Source organism: Rana temporaria, chromosome 10, assembly GCF_905171775.1.
Source record: "Rana temporaria chromosome 10, aRanTem1.1, whole genome shotgun sequence".
Lineage (NCBI taxonomy): Eukaryota > Metazoa > Chordata > Amphibia > Anura > Ranidae > Rana > Rana temporaria.
The window spans coordinates 85,946,955-85,966,868 of NC_053498.1; the positions used below are offsets into that span (position 1 = coordinate 85,946,955).

Consider the following 19,914-nt stretch of genomic DNA (forward strand, 5'->3'; position numbering starts at 1 on the left):
AACAGAAATTATACCTGACCTCCTTAGATGAAGGGGATGACCTGCTTATAAGTTGAATATAAATAGTATAAAGAGTAATAATTTTCCAATAATTAGTCAGGAGCCAGTGTCGTGATTTTTGCTTGACTCTCGTAATTTTTCTAGTTTCATTTTCATTTGGCCTAAATAGTTAAAAATCTTTGGGCCCCATTCTCATGTGCAAATAGGACCATTAGCGATTACGTGCAGGAGACCCAGTTGGGGTTCATGGCAATTAGGTGCGGGTTGAAGTCCCATTGAAAGCAATGAGAGACTCACAGACCCCACAGCTAATTGGGGGCTGCTCAATCAGGCAGCGATTGGCTGTGAATAATCAGCCCAGGGTCGATCAGTAGAAAGTAATCACTCCATGAGCAATTACATGCCCGTGACCACGATTAGCTGGGAAGCTGTCAACCTCCAATTGCTTTAAATGGGGCTTCTGCCTACAGCTACCCACCATGAACCCCCGCTGGGTTTGCCGCATTTAATAGCTAATGTGTGAATGGGGTCTAAACCACTAGGGCCCCAAGACTTTTTCTTATGAATTTCCTTGAATCCCAGAGCATTTGTTTTTCCATTTGGGGATATGTAGGTTCCGCACATTATAGCTTTTTTGTTCTGTAATCTACCCTAATGTATTATACATACCAGTAGTTTTTTTTAGCCAGATAGAGCTTTAGGGCCAGATTCAGAGAGAACTGCGGCGGCATAACGTATCGTCTTTAAGTTACACCGCCGCAAGTTTTCCTTGTAAGTGCTTGATTCACAAAGCACTTGAGTATAAATTTGCGGCGGAGTAACGTAAACACGTCCGGCGCAAGCCCGCCTAATTCAAATGGGGTGTGTACCATTTAAATTAGGCGCGTTCCCACGCCGAACGTTCTGCGCATGTTCCGTTAGGAAATTTCCCGACGTGCATTGCGTGAAATTACGGCGCCCCAACGTGTTTTTTGAATGGCGACGTGCGTAACGTACTTTCGTATTCCCGGACGTCTTACGCAAAACAAAAAAAAAATTGAAATTCGACCCGGGAACGACGGCCATACTTTAACATGGTTTGTCTAAAGTTAAGCCATGAAAAAGCAGGCCTAACTTTGCGACGGGAAAAACTGACTAGCGACGACGTAACGAACACGCGTACCTTCGTGGATCGCCGTAAAAGCTAATTTGCATACCCGACGCTGGAAAACGACGCAAACTCCACCCAGCGGCGGCCGAAGTATTGCATCCTAAGATCCGACGGTGTAAGTCAATTACACCTGTCGGATCTTAGGGCTATCTATGCGTAACTGATTCTATGAATCAGCCGCATAGATACTCTCAGAGATACGACGGCGTATCAGGAGATACGCCGTCGTATCTCTTTTGTGAAACTGGCCCATAATTTGGTAGCAAATTTGGATACAATTTTACTTTTACAGGCAATAAATAGATAAAAACTTGAAAACAAAATGTAGCTTCCTGTAACTTTTGAGAACAAAATGTAAATGTAAATTACGCACCCCCATAAACTTAACTCAAAATGTAATCAACCAAGTCTGCACATTTAAATGATATCACATTAGTGGGGCTTTTATGTAACATAGCAAAATGTTAAATGCAATTTACCGGTACTTTAGTAGTGCTTTATTCCCCTTGCGATGCTAATGTTACTTTACGACACACACAGGGAAAATAAAGGGTTTACGTAAATTGTTATGGTAATATTAACAAAGAATTAAGTCAGGTTGGCAAGGGCAAAAATGAGCACAACAGCACAAAGTGAATTCTTCATAGGCTTGGCATCACTAAAAATTAGACTGACATTGCGTTCCTTTACGTGAGCATTTGATGCTTTTTTCTGTGACAGCAAATGTCATCCAGATCATCCAACGATATTGTTGCACTGCGGATTACTCAAGAGTGGTTTGAGGAACAAACCAACCAGCTTGGGGGTGTTGACTTGGCCTCCAAATTCTCCACATCTCAAAACAATCAAACATCTGTGAAAGCTTTACCGTGCAACTTACAGGACCTAAAGTGGGAGTAAACTCCCATCTCTGGCCCAGATTCAGGTAGATTTGCCCTTTAGTTGCACATGTGAAGAGCAGCTGATTTGCTCTGCGCTGGGGCAAATTGGAAAGATTGCCACCTGATTCAGGATTCCTTTTGTCTGCTAACTTGCTCCTTTGTAAGGCAAAAATCAGGGCCTAAGGCAGCGCAAGTGAAAGTGGGTGTGCCCTATGCAAATGATCTTTTTTCCACTCAGCAGTGGTTTGTGCCTATTTTCAGGGCAAATTTTGCCCAACTGCTTGCACTGAGCAAATAAATAGGGGCAGACCTGCGCAGGTCCTGTGCAAAATTACATCCTGCTTGTTCCACCCCCCCCCCTGAGCAAGGTAATTTTGCCCTTTGCTGCGAGATGGCACCTCCCGGCCAAAAAAAAAAGGCTAATTTTGTGGCAGCGGAGATGGAGATCATGCTGGAGGCACTGACGCGCCATACTGCTGTTCTGTATGGCGCTGAACGCCAAAATACTACCGTAGCCCAAAGGAGGGCAATATTTGAGGCGATAACCTTAGACATCAATGCCCTGGGCTTTGAGGACCGGACTTGGATGGACATCCAGAAAAAGTTCACAGACATGCGGCGTCGCGTCCGGGACAAAATTGTCCTCATTAAAAAGCACAGCAGGGGCACCGGAAGAGGACCAGCCTGTTCTGTGCGACTCAATCCGGAGGAGGAGGTCATCTCTCAGAGTCTAGCGCTGGAGCAGGTGGAGGGACTGCCAGGCTATGACTCCACTGTTGGGGACTTGGGGACTGGTAAGTTTTTTTTCTCATATTTGCTGTGTATCATGGGAGGGGGTAGAAGGGAACATATGAGGGGGTAGAAGGGAAGATGTAAAAAGTTTTTGTTTCTCATATCTGCTGTGTATCATGGGAGGGGGTAGAAGTGAACATATGAGGGGGTAGAAGGGAACATGTAACAAGTTTTTGTTTCTCATATCTGCTGTGTATCATGGGAGGGGGTAGAAGTGAACATATGAGGGGGTAGAAGGGAACATGTAACAAGTTTTGTTATCTCATATTCGCTGTGTATCATGGGAGGGGGTAGAAGTGAACATATGATAAGTGTGTTGCTCCAGCAACATTTTTGTTTTGTGTCATCCACAGATGTTGATGATGAGGCTGGGCCGTCGTCGGCTGTAGGGCGACCCACGTCATCCCCAGAACATCATGGGGTGCAGTCAGGCCCTCTGCAGATCCTGGGCATGTTGGTGGAGGAGGATTTCGGCCAGAGTCCATCTAGGGAGGAGGAAGTGGTGGAGGAGGCCGTTATCCTCAATCTGGAGGAAGCAGTGTCCCTCCAGGAGGATCCCACCATCCCTGACCGACCCACCACCCCCCCGACCATAACATCATCCCCCTCCAGGGCAAGCCCCTCCAGTGTCCCTCCCTCCAGTGTCCCTCCCTCCAGTGTCCCTCCCTCCAGTGTCCCCCCCTCCAGTGTCCCCCCCTCCAGTGTCACTCCCTCCTGTGTGATCCCCTCCCCTTCTGCTCCCTCAGTTCGTGCCCCAGCCTCTCCTCCAAGGAAGGCTCTTTCTAAAACTAGGGGTGTACCCTCCAGCCTCCATGAGGGTCTGCAGGAGGAGCAGGCCCGGCAGACCCACCATATAGGGGAGATGGTGGGAGACCTGAGGCGGGTGGCGGACAGCCTGGCATCCTCCTCCTCCTCTGTCCAGCAGGCCCTCACCCACCATGCTGACCGGGGGGACGACATAATGAGACCGTGGAGGATGTTAGTGGCAACTGCGCAGCCATTGTGACCTGTCTGGTTGAACAGCAGGATGCCACTGCATTATTAACTTCGGAGGTGAGCAGGTTGGCAGGTGCGGTGGAGGCCAACACTGCTGCTATGTGGGAGGAGGGGAGACTTACCCGACGGCAGTTGAGGATCACCACCACCAGATGAGGATGTTGGGACAGACCAACACCGTCCTCAACCGCCTGGCCAACGCCATGGAGGGCTTGCAGGCACCACCTGCCAGGAGAGATGAAGTAGGGGTTGATGCTCCCCCCCTCCATCCCCACCCCATGCTCCACCACGGCGTCTGAGGAGCCAGAGCCGGGGCACTCTTGGGCCAAGGATGTCCAAAAGAAAAAAACATTTATGACCATTTTTTTTTTTTTTTTGTGGCTCAGATTATGAGCTTGTTTTTTGGTTATGCTCAGATTTTGAGTTTTTTTATTTTTATTGATGCTCAGATTATGAGCTTTTTTTTATTTTGTAGCTGCCCCTGGCATGTTGGCACACAGATGTGAGATCCAGAAAGTGTGGGTGCTCTGCTTGTTCAGCTCGTCCGTCTTGGTGCTGCTGTAGTTGCTCTCCAGCTGACCTGTGGCCATCTGTTGCTAACTTGCCCCTGCTTTTATAAAGTGCAAATTTGCCCCGGCCAAACAGCTTGCGCGCTTTGGGAGCAAAATGCTCCTCACAAGCGCAAGTTTATGAATCAGTGGCAGTTCCTCATTTGCATATTTGCTGAGGGAAAACCATGAGAGCGCAAGTTGCTCCCTGAGCAAAATTGCCCCTTAATTGCGCCGGGGCAGAGAAACTGCCTCCGTGCAAAAATGGCACATTTCTGGCTTAGCTTGCTTTCTGGGTCACCCGCAAATTTGCCTGGGAGCAAATCCGTACTTGCGCGGCGCAAATCACACTTGCTCCCGCGCAAGTCGTACCTGAATCTGGGCCTCTGACTTTTACTTGAATATAAGCCTTACCTATAGGTACTGTAAATATCTCCTAAACTTTCACTGTTTAGGAAATATTTACTGTACATGCAGCCGGGTTTACTACTGCTTTAAAGGATCTGCTACTTATGGCTTGGTGCTAGATGCCAGAGCATACTTTCAGAGGTCTAGTGGTGTCTATGCCTCAATTGGGCAAGGCCTTATTTGGTGGCAAAAGGGGGACCTACTAAATATAAGGTGGGTGGTCATAAAGGTATGGCTTATTGGTGTATATAAACATTTAATACCCTGCATAATTACTTATTTTATTTACACTTTTTTTCTTCAGGGGGTGTATAGACCTGGTTAGTGGAGACAAGATCCAGACCCCTCATGCAGCTACAGTAGGAGATCACTTGAAATAGCCATCAGCCAGCAATTGATCACTATAGCAGTGATCTACTGCTGTAGGGAGAAGTTGGAGAGGGATGCATCAGCTCTGCCCAGTTCTTCAAACTGTTAGGAAGTGTGGTGAAGTCAAAACAATCCTGATACAAACATTACGTATGTAATGTTTTCATTCACATCTACAGCACACTTTGATGGAGTCATCTGTATTAGCATTAGAACAGTGGCATCACTAGGGTGAGGCCTGAGGGGGCCAAGACACCCCCAATATTATAGTGTGCCCCCCAAGTAAAACGCATTAAAAAAGGCCAGCACTGCGGCTACACGACTGAATCGTCTGTCAGTCTTGGAGCCGCTGCCTCGAGGAAGTCGGGGCTGAGTGGCATCACTCGCTGGCCGCCGCTGTTGTTTATGGGAGTTGTAGTCTGCGGCAGCTCGCTGCTCCCAGTGGGTGGAGTCTGAAGAGCAGCGCGGCCAGCCAGAGAGAGCTACAACTCCCGGTCGCCGCAGTCGATCTCTTGTTTTTGGACAGTGGACAAAAAAGTGGCTGGCCTGGGCATGCCGCTGGTGGCTGCAGTACACTGTGCACCAGAAGTTGACCCAGGACTGGAGGAGGCCATGCAAGGAGGAGGACCTGTCCTGCTGAGCCTGAGCTGGCACCTGCCAATTCGGCCCATAGCTGAGGTGAGAGACCCTGACACCCCCAGCTGACCCCCACATGATCATTCCATCTATCTCCCCCCCTCCCCATACACCTCAGTGCCAATGGCCTGCTGGGAGCTGACCGCGGACCTGTGGGTCCTGCTGGCCTATGGGTCCTGCCGGCCGCTGGCCATGGCCTACAGGCCAGCAGAACCCATAGTCCATGTCTATTTCCCAGAAAGACCCACAGGCCAGCAGGACCCATAGACTATTGTCCGCTCCCAGCAGAACCCAAAGGTCAGTGGCCAGCAGGACCCACAGGTCCACAGCCAGCTCCCAGCAGGACCTATGGACTGTGGGTCCTGCTGGGAGCTGGCCGTGGATCTGTGAGTCCCGCAGGCCCCTAGCCTAGGGTGACCAGAAGTCTCCAGTTTCCAGGGACAGTCCCTGCACTGAGGACACTGTCCCTGGACCAAGTCTGTCCCCACAACCCTAACATCAGTACCACTGGGCCCATTGGGCTGCCTTTACATGGCACGGCCGCTGTGTGCAGTCTATCATAGGAACCCATCCAGGAGGCGGGACTTCATATAACAGCGGCTGCCGGGTAAGTGGAAGATCCCCGCTCTGTGCGATCCGGCGGCGCTCCCCCTTCTCTCTCCTCTCTCCAATCACTGGTGATGATGTATTGATAGGCACTAGTGAGGCTGCAATAATGGGCACTCATCAGGCTGCATTGATCTACACTGGTGAGACTGCAGCTGATGGGCACTGGTGAGGCTGCATTGATGACCTCTGGAGCGCATTCTATTCTTGATATAGATAGATAGATAGATAGATAGATAGATAGATAGATAGATAGATAGATAGATAGATAGATAGATATGTGTATATGTATATATATATATATATATATATATATATATATATATATATATATATATATACATATATATAATTTAGGGCTGTGAAAATTAACTATTAATTCATCGATTAATCTTTAATTTTTTTGATCAATAAAATTTTTATTTTTGATCGATCAAAATTCTTTTGATTGGTACTCACCTCTCCGCCTGAAGGGCTCCTTTGCTGTGCCTTCATATGTGCATGCCGGTGGGACCTTACTATCTGCCACACGCAAGGGCTGTTACACTTCCCTCTATCAAACTGGGATTCTACAACCATCCACTGGGAGTTGTGATAGTTCCCTTCACGGGACATCTACATGCCGACGGACTGATGTTAACCCCTCCTCATCTGGATTCAGCAGTGGCATCGTTGTACACATTTTTATACCAGTATCATACTTAGCTACATGTTTTTATGACTCCTTTTGCTACTGTTTGGTATTACTCGCACCATTTTTATGTATTTTTACGTTTATGTAGCTACATCGGTTTTATCTCCAGTGCAATATTTATTTAGTTACCTACTTGAAGACTATAAACGTTTTAATGCTATTCCCATCGAGCGCTGCCTTTGTGTGTTTTTTGCATCCTGCTATCCATTTTTCCAGTGGTTGGTAGCTGCACTGGGAAACTTTGGATCTGTTTGTGCGTTATAATTAATCGAAATTAGTCAATCAATTGATTAAAAAAAAATTGATTCATCAAACACAAAAATTGTGATCAGTAACAGTCCTAATATAATTGTGTTTTTATGGTTGAACCCCCTACTTTTGTCCCTGTCCCCCCATGTGCCCCCCCCCCCCAATATAAAAGCTGGAGACGCCACTACATCAGAAGTCCAGGAGTTGATTGTTTCAGCTCCCAGGCAGAGTGCTGGACTCCTGTTGTCTGCATCTATACGTAATCCACCTAAAAATAGTGCTGCGATGTGAAAACAATTGTTTTCTATGTGCCCTTGCGTTGAGCCTGCATTGATCCATGTAGATCAATGAAGTTCAATGGAGATAGTATGAACAAGCCATACTCTTGCCTTAACTTGTTACTTCATGACCTGGAATGCACAATATAAACTCCCTTGACTTTCCCATAATCACTTATTGATTTCTGCATGTACTTTGCTCTTTACTCTGCTTCAATGAATAGGGCAACATGTTCTTTGTAACAGAGTTGTTTATATTGTTACAGAGCTCTATTCAAATATTTTTCCCTCTTATCCAGAGAAAATAAAAGTGATAGGAGCCTACTTATGCCGGGTACACACGAGAGGATTTATCCGCGGAAACGGTCCTCCGGACCGTATCCGCAGATAAATCCTCTGGCGGATTTTGATCTCCTGGTTGTACTAACCAGGAGATCAAAATCCCCGCGGAATTCCGTTCGCGGTGACGTGTCGTGCCGTCGCTCGATGATGACGCGGCGACGTGTGCGACGCTGTCATATAAGGATATCCACGCATGCGTCGAATCATTACGACGCATGCGAGGGATGAGTTCGGACGGATCGATCCGGTGAGTCTGTACAGACCACTGGATCGATCCGCTGGAGCCGATTCCAGCGGATAGATTTCTTAGCATGCTAAGAAATTTTTATCCGCTGGAAATCGGTCGGCCCGAAATATATCCGCGGATAAATATCCGCTGGATCGTACACACCAGCGGATCTATCCGCTGAAACCGATCCGCGGATCAATTTCAGCGGATCGATCCTCTCGTGTGTACGGGGCCTTAGGGTTCCTGCCAAGGGTCTTAAGCCTTATGGACTTGCCATCAGTTTCCTTCTCCAGTGCATAAAAAAAGTACAATGTTACAGTATACAGTAATTTGTAGGTAGGACTCCCTCTCATGCAACACTTACTCACACATATAAAGACATTAATAGACGTTTACATTTTGTTTAAATACACAATATAAAGCAGATGAGCTACTTCTTATTGGTGCCATCCTTCCTTAAGCTGTGACCTCTACAGTATATGAGAGGGATCTGGGGATTTCCCATGCATCTACAGTATCTCTTCTGTATCATTCTTGTGAAAACTTGTGTTTTCTTTTCTTTTTTGAAGTCTTGTCTTACTCTTGGATTTTGGTTGTATCTTGAATATAATATGCATATTCTGTGAACTTGGCCTTAACACCTCTTCCAACCCAGTACTCTTTAACAGTTGCCCCAGATGTTTTCTTTTTGGACTTTCCTCCTCTTTCCCATATGCATAGCTGCCTAGAGGCATGTTTCGATACTGTGTTGACGTTGCAGGCATTTGTATGAAAGTCATTTCAATGCTCTCAGAGTTGTGTTCAAATGAATGAGAAACTGTTTCCTTTATCGCAATCGTCTCTTCTTGTACCTGGGTGATTTTGAGTACATAGTCAGGCTGCTTTAGATTTGTCTGGATTTCTTTTGTTTCGGTTCCCCTCCCTGCAATGGTGTAGTGCCTAAAGCCTCGTACACATGATCAGTTTTCCAGACAGGAAAAACTGTGAGGAGAGCTTTTGGCCGTGTGTATGCTCCTCGCAGTTTTTCCGACGGGAAAACTGCCCAAATACCGCCGGACAAAAAATGAGAATCGGCTCTTTTTTTTCCCGCCGGGAAATCTGGCGGACTTTTGCCTGGCTGTTTTTGGCAGTTTTCCTATGGGAAAAACTGCGATGCAGCATACACATGGCTGGCATTCTCGGCCAAAGCTCCATCGCAGTTTTTCTATTGGGAAAACCGGCCGTGTGTAGGGGAAAGACTGACCCGAGCAGGTTTACGCCTCCGCAACTTACACGGGCAAGTGCTGTATTCTCAAAGCACTTGCTCCGTAAGTTGCGGCGGCGTAGCGTAAATCGGCCGGCGTAAGCCCGCCTAATTCAAATTTGGATCGGGGGGGCGTGTTTTATGTAAAACTACTGTGACCCGACGTGATTGATGTTTTTGCGGAACGGCGCATGCGCCGTCCGTGGAATTTCCCAGTGTGCATTGCTCCAAAGTACGCCACAAGGAGGTCATTGGTTTCGACGTGAACGTAAATGACGTCCAGCCCCATTCACGGACGACTTACGCAAACGACGTAACTTTTTAAAATTTCGACGCGGGAACGACGGCCATACTTAACATTGGCTGCGCCTCATATAGCAGGGGCAACTTTACGCTGGGAAAAGCCTAACGTAAACGTCGTAACTTTACTGCGTCGGCCGCGCGTACGTTCAGGAATTCGTGTATCTAGCTAATTTGCATACTCAATGCAGAATTCGACGGAAGCGCCACCTAGCGGTAAAAAAAAATGCAGTTAAGATCCGACGGCGTAAGAGACTTACACCTGTCGGATCTAATGGATATCTATGCGTAACTGATTCTAAGAATCAGACGCATAGATACCATGGGTCGGATTAGGACTTACAACGGCGTACATGGCGCTGCGCCATCGTAAGTCCTTTCAGAATCTGGGCCAAAGTGTCCTGTGTTTTACTTGTTGCCATACTGTCCCTGGTTTTACTGTGCCTGGCAACCCTGATGGGGCCCCCTAGTGACATGGGGCCCTCGGGCAGTGCCAGAGTTCCCGAATGGTCAGTCCGCCCCTGACACTGGGTGACATTGTTGTGGCATATAGTTGTAGAAAAAGGACCAACCCTTCAATAATCACAGAGATCTTCCAACATGAAAGAAAATATCTGTGAGCCATTGGCGTCCGCTCCATAGGGCAAGGGGGGGCAATTGACCCCCCTGGAAAATCGAGAAGGTGTTGAAAAGTCTCGTGGTCGCGGGCTGTCTGAGCAGTCCCGGGCCGGATGTCACACAGGCACAGCGAGCAGAGTGAAGCCGCCTCCCCCTCCAGTGTTTATGTGTACACAGGGGGAGGGAACCTGCTACCTGTGCCGAACTGATGGCTGATCTGGGGTACTGAATGAGATGGGGGTCCGTCTGTGCTGAAGGGGGGGTTTGTGCTAAATGGGGGGTCCATCTGTGCTGAATGGGGTCTGTACTGAATGGGGGGTATGTGCTGAAGTGGGGGTCCATCTGTGCTAAAAGGGGGGTCTGGGCTTAAAGGGGGTCCATCTGTGCTGAAGGGGGGGTCTGTGCTGAATAGAGGGGTCTGTGCTGAAGGGGGGTCCATATGTGCTGAATTGAGGGGTCTGTGCAGAAGGGGGGTCCATCTGTGCTGAAGGGGGGTCTGTACATTCTCTAGGCTATATTTATATGGGCATGGAGTGAAGCTGAATTTCACACTGCCAGCTGGCCGCGTTTTCTGTAAAAAGAGGCGCTATTCGGCCGCTAGCGGGGCGCTTTTAACCCCCACTAGCATTTAAGTAAATGTGATTGTATTAAAGAGTTGTACTGAGTGTTTTTGCTTAGACATACACTTACCCTGTTTGACCGATGAACTCTGACCAAATGAGAGTTGATTAGACTTTTTTAGACCTTTGAGAGCAGTGTATCAGTGTTATCTAATCTCTATGTAGGTAGTGTAGTCATTACTAAGCAGTTAGGTCTGGATTGTGTCATTGGTTTTATTCATTTATAACATTTGTATTTTCATCTTATTACAGATAAACATGTCATTTGATCATTTTGACTACAAAGGAGTCAGATTTGCCCATACAGTTCACTCAGAAAAGAGTGTCAGTTATGTGGAAAATGAACTTAAAGTCTTGGATGATGATATTTTCAATGTTACCTACCCCAAATCAGGTAAATGAAAGCAAATCTATTAGTTATAAGTCTACAGGAACTGTTGTTTTGAGGGCTTTAGCCATTGACATATCTACTATATGGTTCGGTCTATTCTGCCAGTATGATCACCTACTGAATAAGTCCCCTCCAAAGACAGCTCAACTCTCCAAAAAAAAAACATTGCAGTTTAATACAACATGCAGTACATTGGACCAGTCATTTGAAGTGTAAAGAGACAATAATCTTCTCAGTCTTATGCCTGCTTTGATGGTTGGCAGCTTGCTGAAGTCAGAGTGACTTTAGTCGCTCCAATTAGAACAGTTCCATTGCACTGAATGGACTGACAAGTCACCCTAGGGTGAACCAACACTTAAAGGGGTTGTAAAGGTAAAAAATGTTTTCCCTAAATAACTTCCTTTACCTTAGGCCGCGTACACACGTCCGAGAAACTCGACGGGCGAAACACATCGTTTTCCCCGTCGAGTTCCTTGTTCGGCTGTCAAAAAACTCATCGAGCCAAATTTTCCCATTGCCCGACGAGGAAATAGAGAACATGCTCTCTTTTTGGCTCAACGGGTTTCTCGGCGAAAAGTGTACACACGACTACGTCTCCCATCGAGTTTCTTGCTGGATTCTGCCGAGAAAACCGGTCGTGTGTACGTGGCCTTAGTGCAGTCCTCCTTCACTTACCTCATCCTTCCATTTTGCTTTTAAACGTCCTTATTTTTTCTGAGAAATCCCCACTTCCTGTCCTTGTGTCTGTAACTCCACACAGTAATGCAAGGCTTTCTCCCTGGTGTCTCTTGAGGGGAGAGGGGGCGAGCAGGAGTGTCAGGACGCCCACTAACACACAGCTCCTTTCTCTATCTGCAAAGTAGAGAGTGTCCTGACACTCTCCACACCAGGGAGAAAGCCTTGCATTACTGTGTGTAGATACAGACAGAAGAACCGGAAGTGAGGGTTTCTCAGAAGAAATTAGGACATTCAAAAGCAAAATCGAAGGATGAGGTAAGTGAAGGAGGACTGCACTAAGGTAAAGGAAGCTATTTAGGGAATTTTTTTTTTTACCTTTACAATCCCTTTAACCTAAAAACAACACAGGCTGAATACACAAATGTAACAGCATTTTCTATGTCCTGCAGAGGCAGCACAAGTCCCACTGTCACTTTTTCCATTAAAGTGGGATTATTGTTTTTCCATATGTAGCGCCCCCTTGCTTTTATCATGGGCGCTACGCCTAAATTTAGTGAAGAAGGGAGAGTTACTTTGCTCCCTTCTATGTGTTTGTCTAAATTTGGGACCTCTGTCGTTTCAGAAATCCACTGGGTCAGACTGTGGTCAGGAAGTGCAGTGCCACATTTGGTCAGCAGATGGCGCCAGAGGGGTTCTGACGGAGAAGATCTTCTCCTTGCGGCCAATCAGAGGACGTTTAGTCTCGCGGGGCATGCTGGGAGAGGGTATATCCGTGAGGGAGGTCAGGTGTCCGTGTGCTCTTTTTCCCGCGGGGTCCCCATTCCAGGTGCGGTACCCACCTTTAGAGTACACGCATCCATGGACCCCGCCGGCGTGGCCCTCCTGGCCAGGACCGGACCTTGCAGTGGATCACATTCTAGAGAGGGAGAAAATCTCCACGCTCTGCTGGGTTCCAGGACTTATTGACAGGATCGGGAGTCCGGCAGCTGACAGGTATGCTTACTGTCATCCAGGGACTTGCTTTAAATCAGCCTACTGGGAATGTTTTCACTTACTAAAGTCTATATATTGAAGATGGCCTATGATGGGGCCTAGAGAGAGGTCTGTGTTGTAGACCTGTTTATCCCAGTGTTATCCAGAGTGACGCTCTGGCTGCCAGGCCTGTCATAGGGGTCTGTCCGGGGGGCACATTACCCACTCCGTGTAGAGTGGTGGTGTGTTCTCTAATTGATTTAACGCAGAGCAAAGAATTGCTCAGTTCTACATCCAGGCCTGATACCGCATGGTTCTTTCTTTCCTTCATCAACTTTGACCTCCCTGCATTGTGTTGATGTTGGCCGTGTTTGGCCTAAGCAATAAAGCATAGAAAATTCTTTATTGAATGTCCGGACCTCCATTCACTCCTGCTGTTCTCACAAATAACACCCCTAGACATTGCCAAGGTGACCTAGCAGGCCGATCCCAAAATCAATCAGCGGCTCCTTCGGGGGTAGCGCTACACATACAGTATTTATAAGGCAGAGAATGTATATGTAACACACCCCCATAAGGACTGCTGATGAACTTGGATCCCCAACTCCTGCCCAGCCAGGCACGCCAGATTTTCACCCAGAATCCGAGAACAGTCTGTGACTTTGTTTTTGTTATTTATTAAGTTTAATAACTTGGATAGGAATGGGAGGTTATGGGTTGCCCACTTGACTTCAGCAAAACTTTTATCAAAACTTCAAAACCTCCAGACTAATGGATTGTAAAATCTCTTTTTTTTTTATAACAAACATGTTATACTTACCTCCTCTGTGCAGTTGGTTTTGCACAGAACAGCCTGGATCCTCCTCATCTCAGGTTCATCTTCGCTGCTCCTGGCACCTCCCTACTGTTAAGTGCCCCCACAGCAAGCAGTTTGCTCTGGGGGCATCCGAGCTGAGCTGTAGCTCTGTGTGTCCATTCAGACATGGAGCCGCTGTTTGGCCTCGCCCCTTTCTCGCCTGTTGCAGGAGCCAATGACGCCTCTGCTGTATCTCAGCCAATCAGGAAGGAGAGTCTCGGGTGGCCAAGGGACTTGTGGAAATTGCTGGACAGAGATGGGGCTCAGGTAGGTATTAGGGGGTGCTGGGGAGGCTGCTGCCCACAGAAGGCTTTTTATCTTTGTTCTACATGTGCCGCATTCTTTCTCTTAGCTAAACCATGCCTACAAATGAATTCCCGCCCCTAATTAAAATAGGACTCTGCTTACATACAAAAAAAAGTGTCCCTATTATTTTTTTAAGAAGGTTGGCAACTATTCTACTATAACTGTTCATGTTCATTACTGTACATCACTATTTGCAAACTGATCTTAGGTAACTCTAGCTGAAATCCTTTTAAATCTGTGGCAGTGTGGATGCAATCCTCCATGATTCACTGTGCAGTGCAGAAGATTTACTAAAACTGAAATACTCAGAATTTGGTGCAGCTCTAAATGGTAGCCAACCAGCTTCTAACTTCAGCTTGTTTAGTTTAGCTTTAACAATACAATCTGGAAGCTGATTGGTTTCTATGTAGAGCTGCATCTGATTTCGCACAGTCCAGTTTTAGTAAATCACCCCCACTGGCTTTTTTTTTACATATAGATTGTGTTTGGTTTGTTTACAGGTACAAATTGGATGATAGAGATCTTGAGTTTAATCAAACACAATGGGGATGCAACAATATGTCAGAGTATACCAAGCTTTGACAGGGCACCATGGCAAGAGACTGTTGCTTTTCAAGAACAAGAAGCAAGTCTTACCCAGCCAAGAATCATATCCTCCCACCTCCCCCACCACTTGTTTGCAAAATCGTTTTTCAAATCTAAAGCAAAGGTGTGTATGAGACAACCTGACTGTTATATATGCTTTCAAATCTAAATTACTGTCTTAGGAACTGTACAAAAGTTATAGCTAGAATTGACTTACATTTAAAAGGTACCTATACAAACTGGGTATGTGGTATTAAACTCACTTTTGACAAAACTGCTGACAGGCAGGGTTTTTTTGACATAAATAACACGAAAGAATAAAAAGGATTCCCTGGATCAACACACACAGTAATGAATTTCAGACACCAGACAATGCAAGGTTTTCTGTCTTGGCTGCGTCAACCATAACACCATGGAATGAACAAAAACAATATCTGGTACAGTCCACATAACCAAAGCATATATGTAAAAAAAATGAAGACTAAAGGCCCGTACACACGATCCGATATTCCGACAACAATTGTGTGATGGAAGGGTTTTGTCGGGTAATCCGACTGTCTGTATGCTCCATCGGACAATTGTTGTCGGAATCTCCAACAACAAATGTTGGATAGTCATGCTCTGAAATTGTCCGACAACAAATGTGTTTCCTTAAGGTGCAGATGTTGAGTGGAAGCTACTTCTGTGAAACGATGTAAGTATGCTGATATATTGGGAGGGTTGGAGCCTAAGTGCATATGTAATGGGGGAATGTCCAGGAAGCTACTTGTGGAACAACAGGTCTATGATATGGCCAAGGATTAGATATCACCATTTCTCACCACCTTGAGCATGTTGGCTGCATCCTGCTTCATTGCATTGCGGAACCCCGGATGTAAAGTTGCCTACACAGCACCGGCATCAGGCTCTCCAAACGACTATCACAGATTCAGCGTCCACAGGATCATCTGCGCATGTCCAGAGCTGCTGTCCTGGGAGAAAATGTCACAACGCTGATGTGATGACGCTATGTTGACGCTATGTTGACGCATTTTGTTAGCCAATTAGCACTAGCTTCCTTTAGAGCGAGCAGGGGTTTACCTGCATCATCTTTTAATACCATTTACTCAATGTAGTAATGCCTTTTCACCACAAGATATAACACATTAACACTTCTAAACAATTATCAAGCTGTTATAGATAAAATACCACTGAGTGCTTACAGATCAAATATATTGGCGATTCTAACTACAGAAAATTCTAGTCATTTACAGCAAAAAGGAGGGGGTGGACACAGAACTTACCAAAATAGCCAAAACAATAGGGGATAAATTAACAAAAAGGGCAAGCCCATCTTAAAGAGATACTCTAACGGTGGCATCTGGCAAGCAATTATCTAATTATTGAGTACAAGTTGAAGGTCATGCCTCAAGGAAGGGTTGTAAACTACATTCATTGTTGAGGCCATTGGGAATTAAAGTTCAGAGTCTATAAATCCAAATTTTTTACCTTCTGTTGAAAGATGGTATCAAAATCACCTCTTCTAGTAGGTACATTTAGAACATATATGCCCTTCACTCTTAAACCACTGGGATTGCCCTGATGAAACTGGGTAAAATGCACTGCCAGCGGAGGCTCATCATCCTTTTTTTTAATACTTTTTAGGTGTTCACCAATTTTAACACAAAGTGGTCTCTTCATTTTGCCCACATAGGCTTTATTGCATGGGCAGTATAGCATATATACTACTCTAGTCAAATAGCAGTTAATGAATTTGTTGATCTTGAAGTTCTTTGCCATGTCAAAATTGGAACCAATCAGTTTTATGGACATATTTACAAATGTAACAGTGTCCACAAGCATTCATTCCAGGGATAGGAGTGAGATCAGTCAACCAATTTTTGGTTAGATTTCACTGGTACTCAGAGTGAACCATGGTATCATTACGATTACAGGCTCTACGTGCGGTCAATAGAGGTTGCAGTACCACTATATCCGTAATAAGTGGAGATCAGGTTAAAATGTGTCAATGCTTTTTGAAAATGGTCTTGACTTGATGCCACTGGGAGCCACATCTGGTGATAATTCTTGGGTACTCCAACTTGTTAAAGTGTTTGTTAACCCCCCCCAAAAAAAACTCAATCCTTCCTGTATCCCCCTCTCTGTGCTGACCACGATAATCAGGGCTACTGAGCCCTGACCACTGTACGTCCCTTTGTCACCTACATCTGTCCTCTCTCCCCCTCACCCCCTCCTTTCTGCCTCTCAGCTCTGCCTTCTGTGTCTCTCTCGACGCCCCCCCCCCCCCGCCGTCATGTGTCTCCTTGTCTCCTCCCCCAATACATGACTTCTGCGGGAAGGACTGAGTGCCCACCTGACCTCCCCAACTGACATCAGAGGGAGATCTCGGCCCCTCCTGCAGTGGCAATGTATGTAACGAGTCACGTGACCGGCCTGAAGATAGCTCTAAAAAGGTATTTACATGCCTCATTTTTATAAAAAAAATACTTGCACAGTGTGATATGCCTGCCCATAATAGAGAGTCTGGCAGAAATGAATAATTTTGCAGTAACAAACACTTTAACTTTATTTTCATTTATTTCTAATTTCCTCACAAGGTTCTCCCTTTTACACTCACTGCCCTCTTCCTAGCTCTCCTTATGGTGTTATGAGAATATTCTTGTTCCCTACAGCATTGGTACATATCTATGGCTTCATTACTGAAGTCCTGATTTTTGGAACAATTCCTCCTGATCCGCAGGTATTGACCAGTTGGAAATCCGTGAATCAGGGAACTAGAATGACGGCTTTGCGCCTGTAGGAGGGTGTATGCCGCTGTCTCTTTTTGATTTTGGCAATGATTTTAGTACCCTCAATAGAGATTTGTAAGTCTAGGAAAGGCAGTGTCTTCTCATGATGGGAGTAGGTAAGTTTGATATTTCTCTCATTAGCATTTAGTTCATTCAGGAATTTCGCCAGTTGTTCAGTGGTACTACTTTGCACCATGAGAATGTCATCGATGTACCTCAGCCACATGTTGCAGTGGCTAAGGGACATCGAGGATCTATACCCGACCTCCTCTTCCCAAAAACCCAGATGAAGGCATTCATAAGCCAGTAAGTACGCTGCTCCCATGGAAGTACCCCTTTGTTGTTAATAACTAGTACCTAAAAACTGGAAGAAATTATGGGATAACATGAATTCCAGGAGTTAAACTATGAACTCATTGTGTGCCCCAAGGTGGGGGTATTAATCTTCCAGGAAATAGGAAACTGCTTTAAGCCTCAATCATGGGGGTCAGATGTTTATAGTGTTTCTACATCTATACCCACTAATAGGGCTCCAGTAGGCTCTGTTAGGAGTTTAAGTAGGACATTACTGGTATCTTTAACAAAGGAGGGAAGTGTCAGTAACCATGAATCAGACCGAGACAGAAGTACAGTTAAATCACACTTGTTTAATAATAAAAGTAAAGACCAAGAACAAACATAGTCAACACAGCCAAAGTTCGGTAACCGGAATGGATAGTCAGACAAGCCAGAAAGTCAGGAAAACAGGAATCAGCGTAGTGGAACAGCAAGCAGGATCCGGAGCCAGAAAAAATGTCAGACAAGCAAGTATTTAACAGAAACGCAGGAGATGTTGACCAAGGCGAAGGCAGAGATCATCTGGGCTGGACGAGCAGGATATCATCAACAGGTGAGTCAGAGTCACTGTGAAGAGATAGGAGCTTGCAATTAGTCGACAACTAAGCGGCCAGCTCAGAGAAGGAAGGGCTGAGCCCAGCCCTGAGAGGAAGATGGTTAATCATTTTCTTAATTAGTGAATCTACATATTTCCCTATTTTTTCCAGAAGACCCTTAATCACATGCACAATCGATATTCTGGGGGGGGGGGGGGGGGGCTTTTGTAAAGATTTGTGTAGTTTTAGGGATAATATAAAAAGTTTGCATATTATAACCCCTACTAGCAGGTACTCTTATTTAGAGATCAATCCTGTTTCTAACTCTAGCTTTAATTTAGAATTGAATGCATTCGCAGGGGCGGGAATTGGGTACCCCATGAAACTTTTATAGGTGGTAGTATCCCTGAGTTGTCTCAAGACTTCCATCTCATACACAGACTCACTCAGGAGAACCACATTGCTGCCCTTATAGATCTTCTTTGTCACTAGGTTTGGGGCCTCATCTAATACTTTAAGGGCTGTACGTTCCTCTATTGATAAATTATTAATCCAACGCCAGTTCTAATTGACCTTTAGAGTCTCAGCCATTTATGCTTAGAGAGAGATGGCATTTTAGTTGACCGGATACGAATATTAGAAGGTCATTTAACATGTTCTTTATCCGTTTTGCTATCTATGTTCTCCTCCAGAAGGGAGATTAGATTATTCAGGGCTTCTTTTGTCCCCTTCCTCCAATGTTTTGTCCAGATTGGGGCCCAAAGAAGAGTCCCTCCTTTAATGCCAAAACTTTTTGCAAAAACATATTTAAGTCTTAAAAAGACTTTAAATTCATTTAGTGAAGATGTTGGGGAGAAGGATAGCCCTCTTTGTAATAATTGGATGTGATGGACATTCAACTGAAATTCAGACAAGTTTACCACCTTCATATCTTCATAATATGTATTAAAGCAGGAGTGTCAAGTTTGTCAGTTTGCAGCACAAAAAGTTATGAAAAGGTGTAAAATAGAATACAATTTTTTAGCTTTTCTGTAAGAGGGGGCAGATAATAGTAAGAGAGTTTAGTTCTCCTTTATTTATTTATTTTATTATCTGCCTTAAAAGTCAGCCTTGTAGCACAGACGCATGAAAACAGAGAACCTTTTATTGCTAAAATATCCGGAATTCTTTTGGTTCTTTTCAGATTATATATACAATGCGAAATCCTAAGGACATAATTGTTTCTTTATTCCACTTCAGCAAGATTCTTTACATTTTCAAGGAATCTGAAAATTTTCAACAACTGATGGAGGACTTTGTGAAAGGGAATGGTGAGTTTTTGACGTGAAAGAATACACAATACAACACAATACAAAGAATTTACTAAAATTTTAAGTAAAAGACAGGTGCAGGAAAAAAACATTTAAACCACTAACTTATTCTTTTATATATTGTGTGTCAGCTAAGCTCTTGTAATTATGTGACGCTTACCTCACCCTGTATATGGTACTGCAATACCAGATTTCA

The 19,914-nt window shown here is 45.3% G+C and overlaps 1 protein-coding gene across 1 annotated transcript in view; it reads left to right on the forward strand.

The window, feature by feature from the left end:
• The window catches only part of LOC120915279 (sulfotransferase 2B1-like), a 46,569-nt gene that overhangs the window by 13,718 nt on the left and 12,937 nt on the right, over nt 1-19,914 (forward strand). The window contains exons 2-4 of the mRNA XM_040325658.1: nt 11,212-11,353; nt 14,663-14,871; nt 19,592-19,718. Coding sequence (XP_040181592.1) covers nt 11,218-11,353; nt 14,663-14,871; nt 19,592-19,718 — 472 coding nt within the window. The 5' untranslated portion in view covers nt 11,212-11,217. The remainder of the gene's footprint in view (nt 1-11,211; nt 11,354-14,662; nt 14,872-19,591; nt 19,719-19,914) is intronic.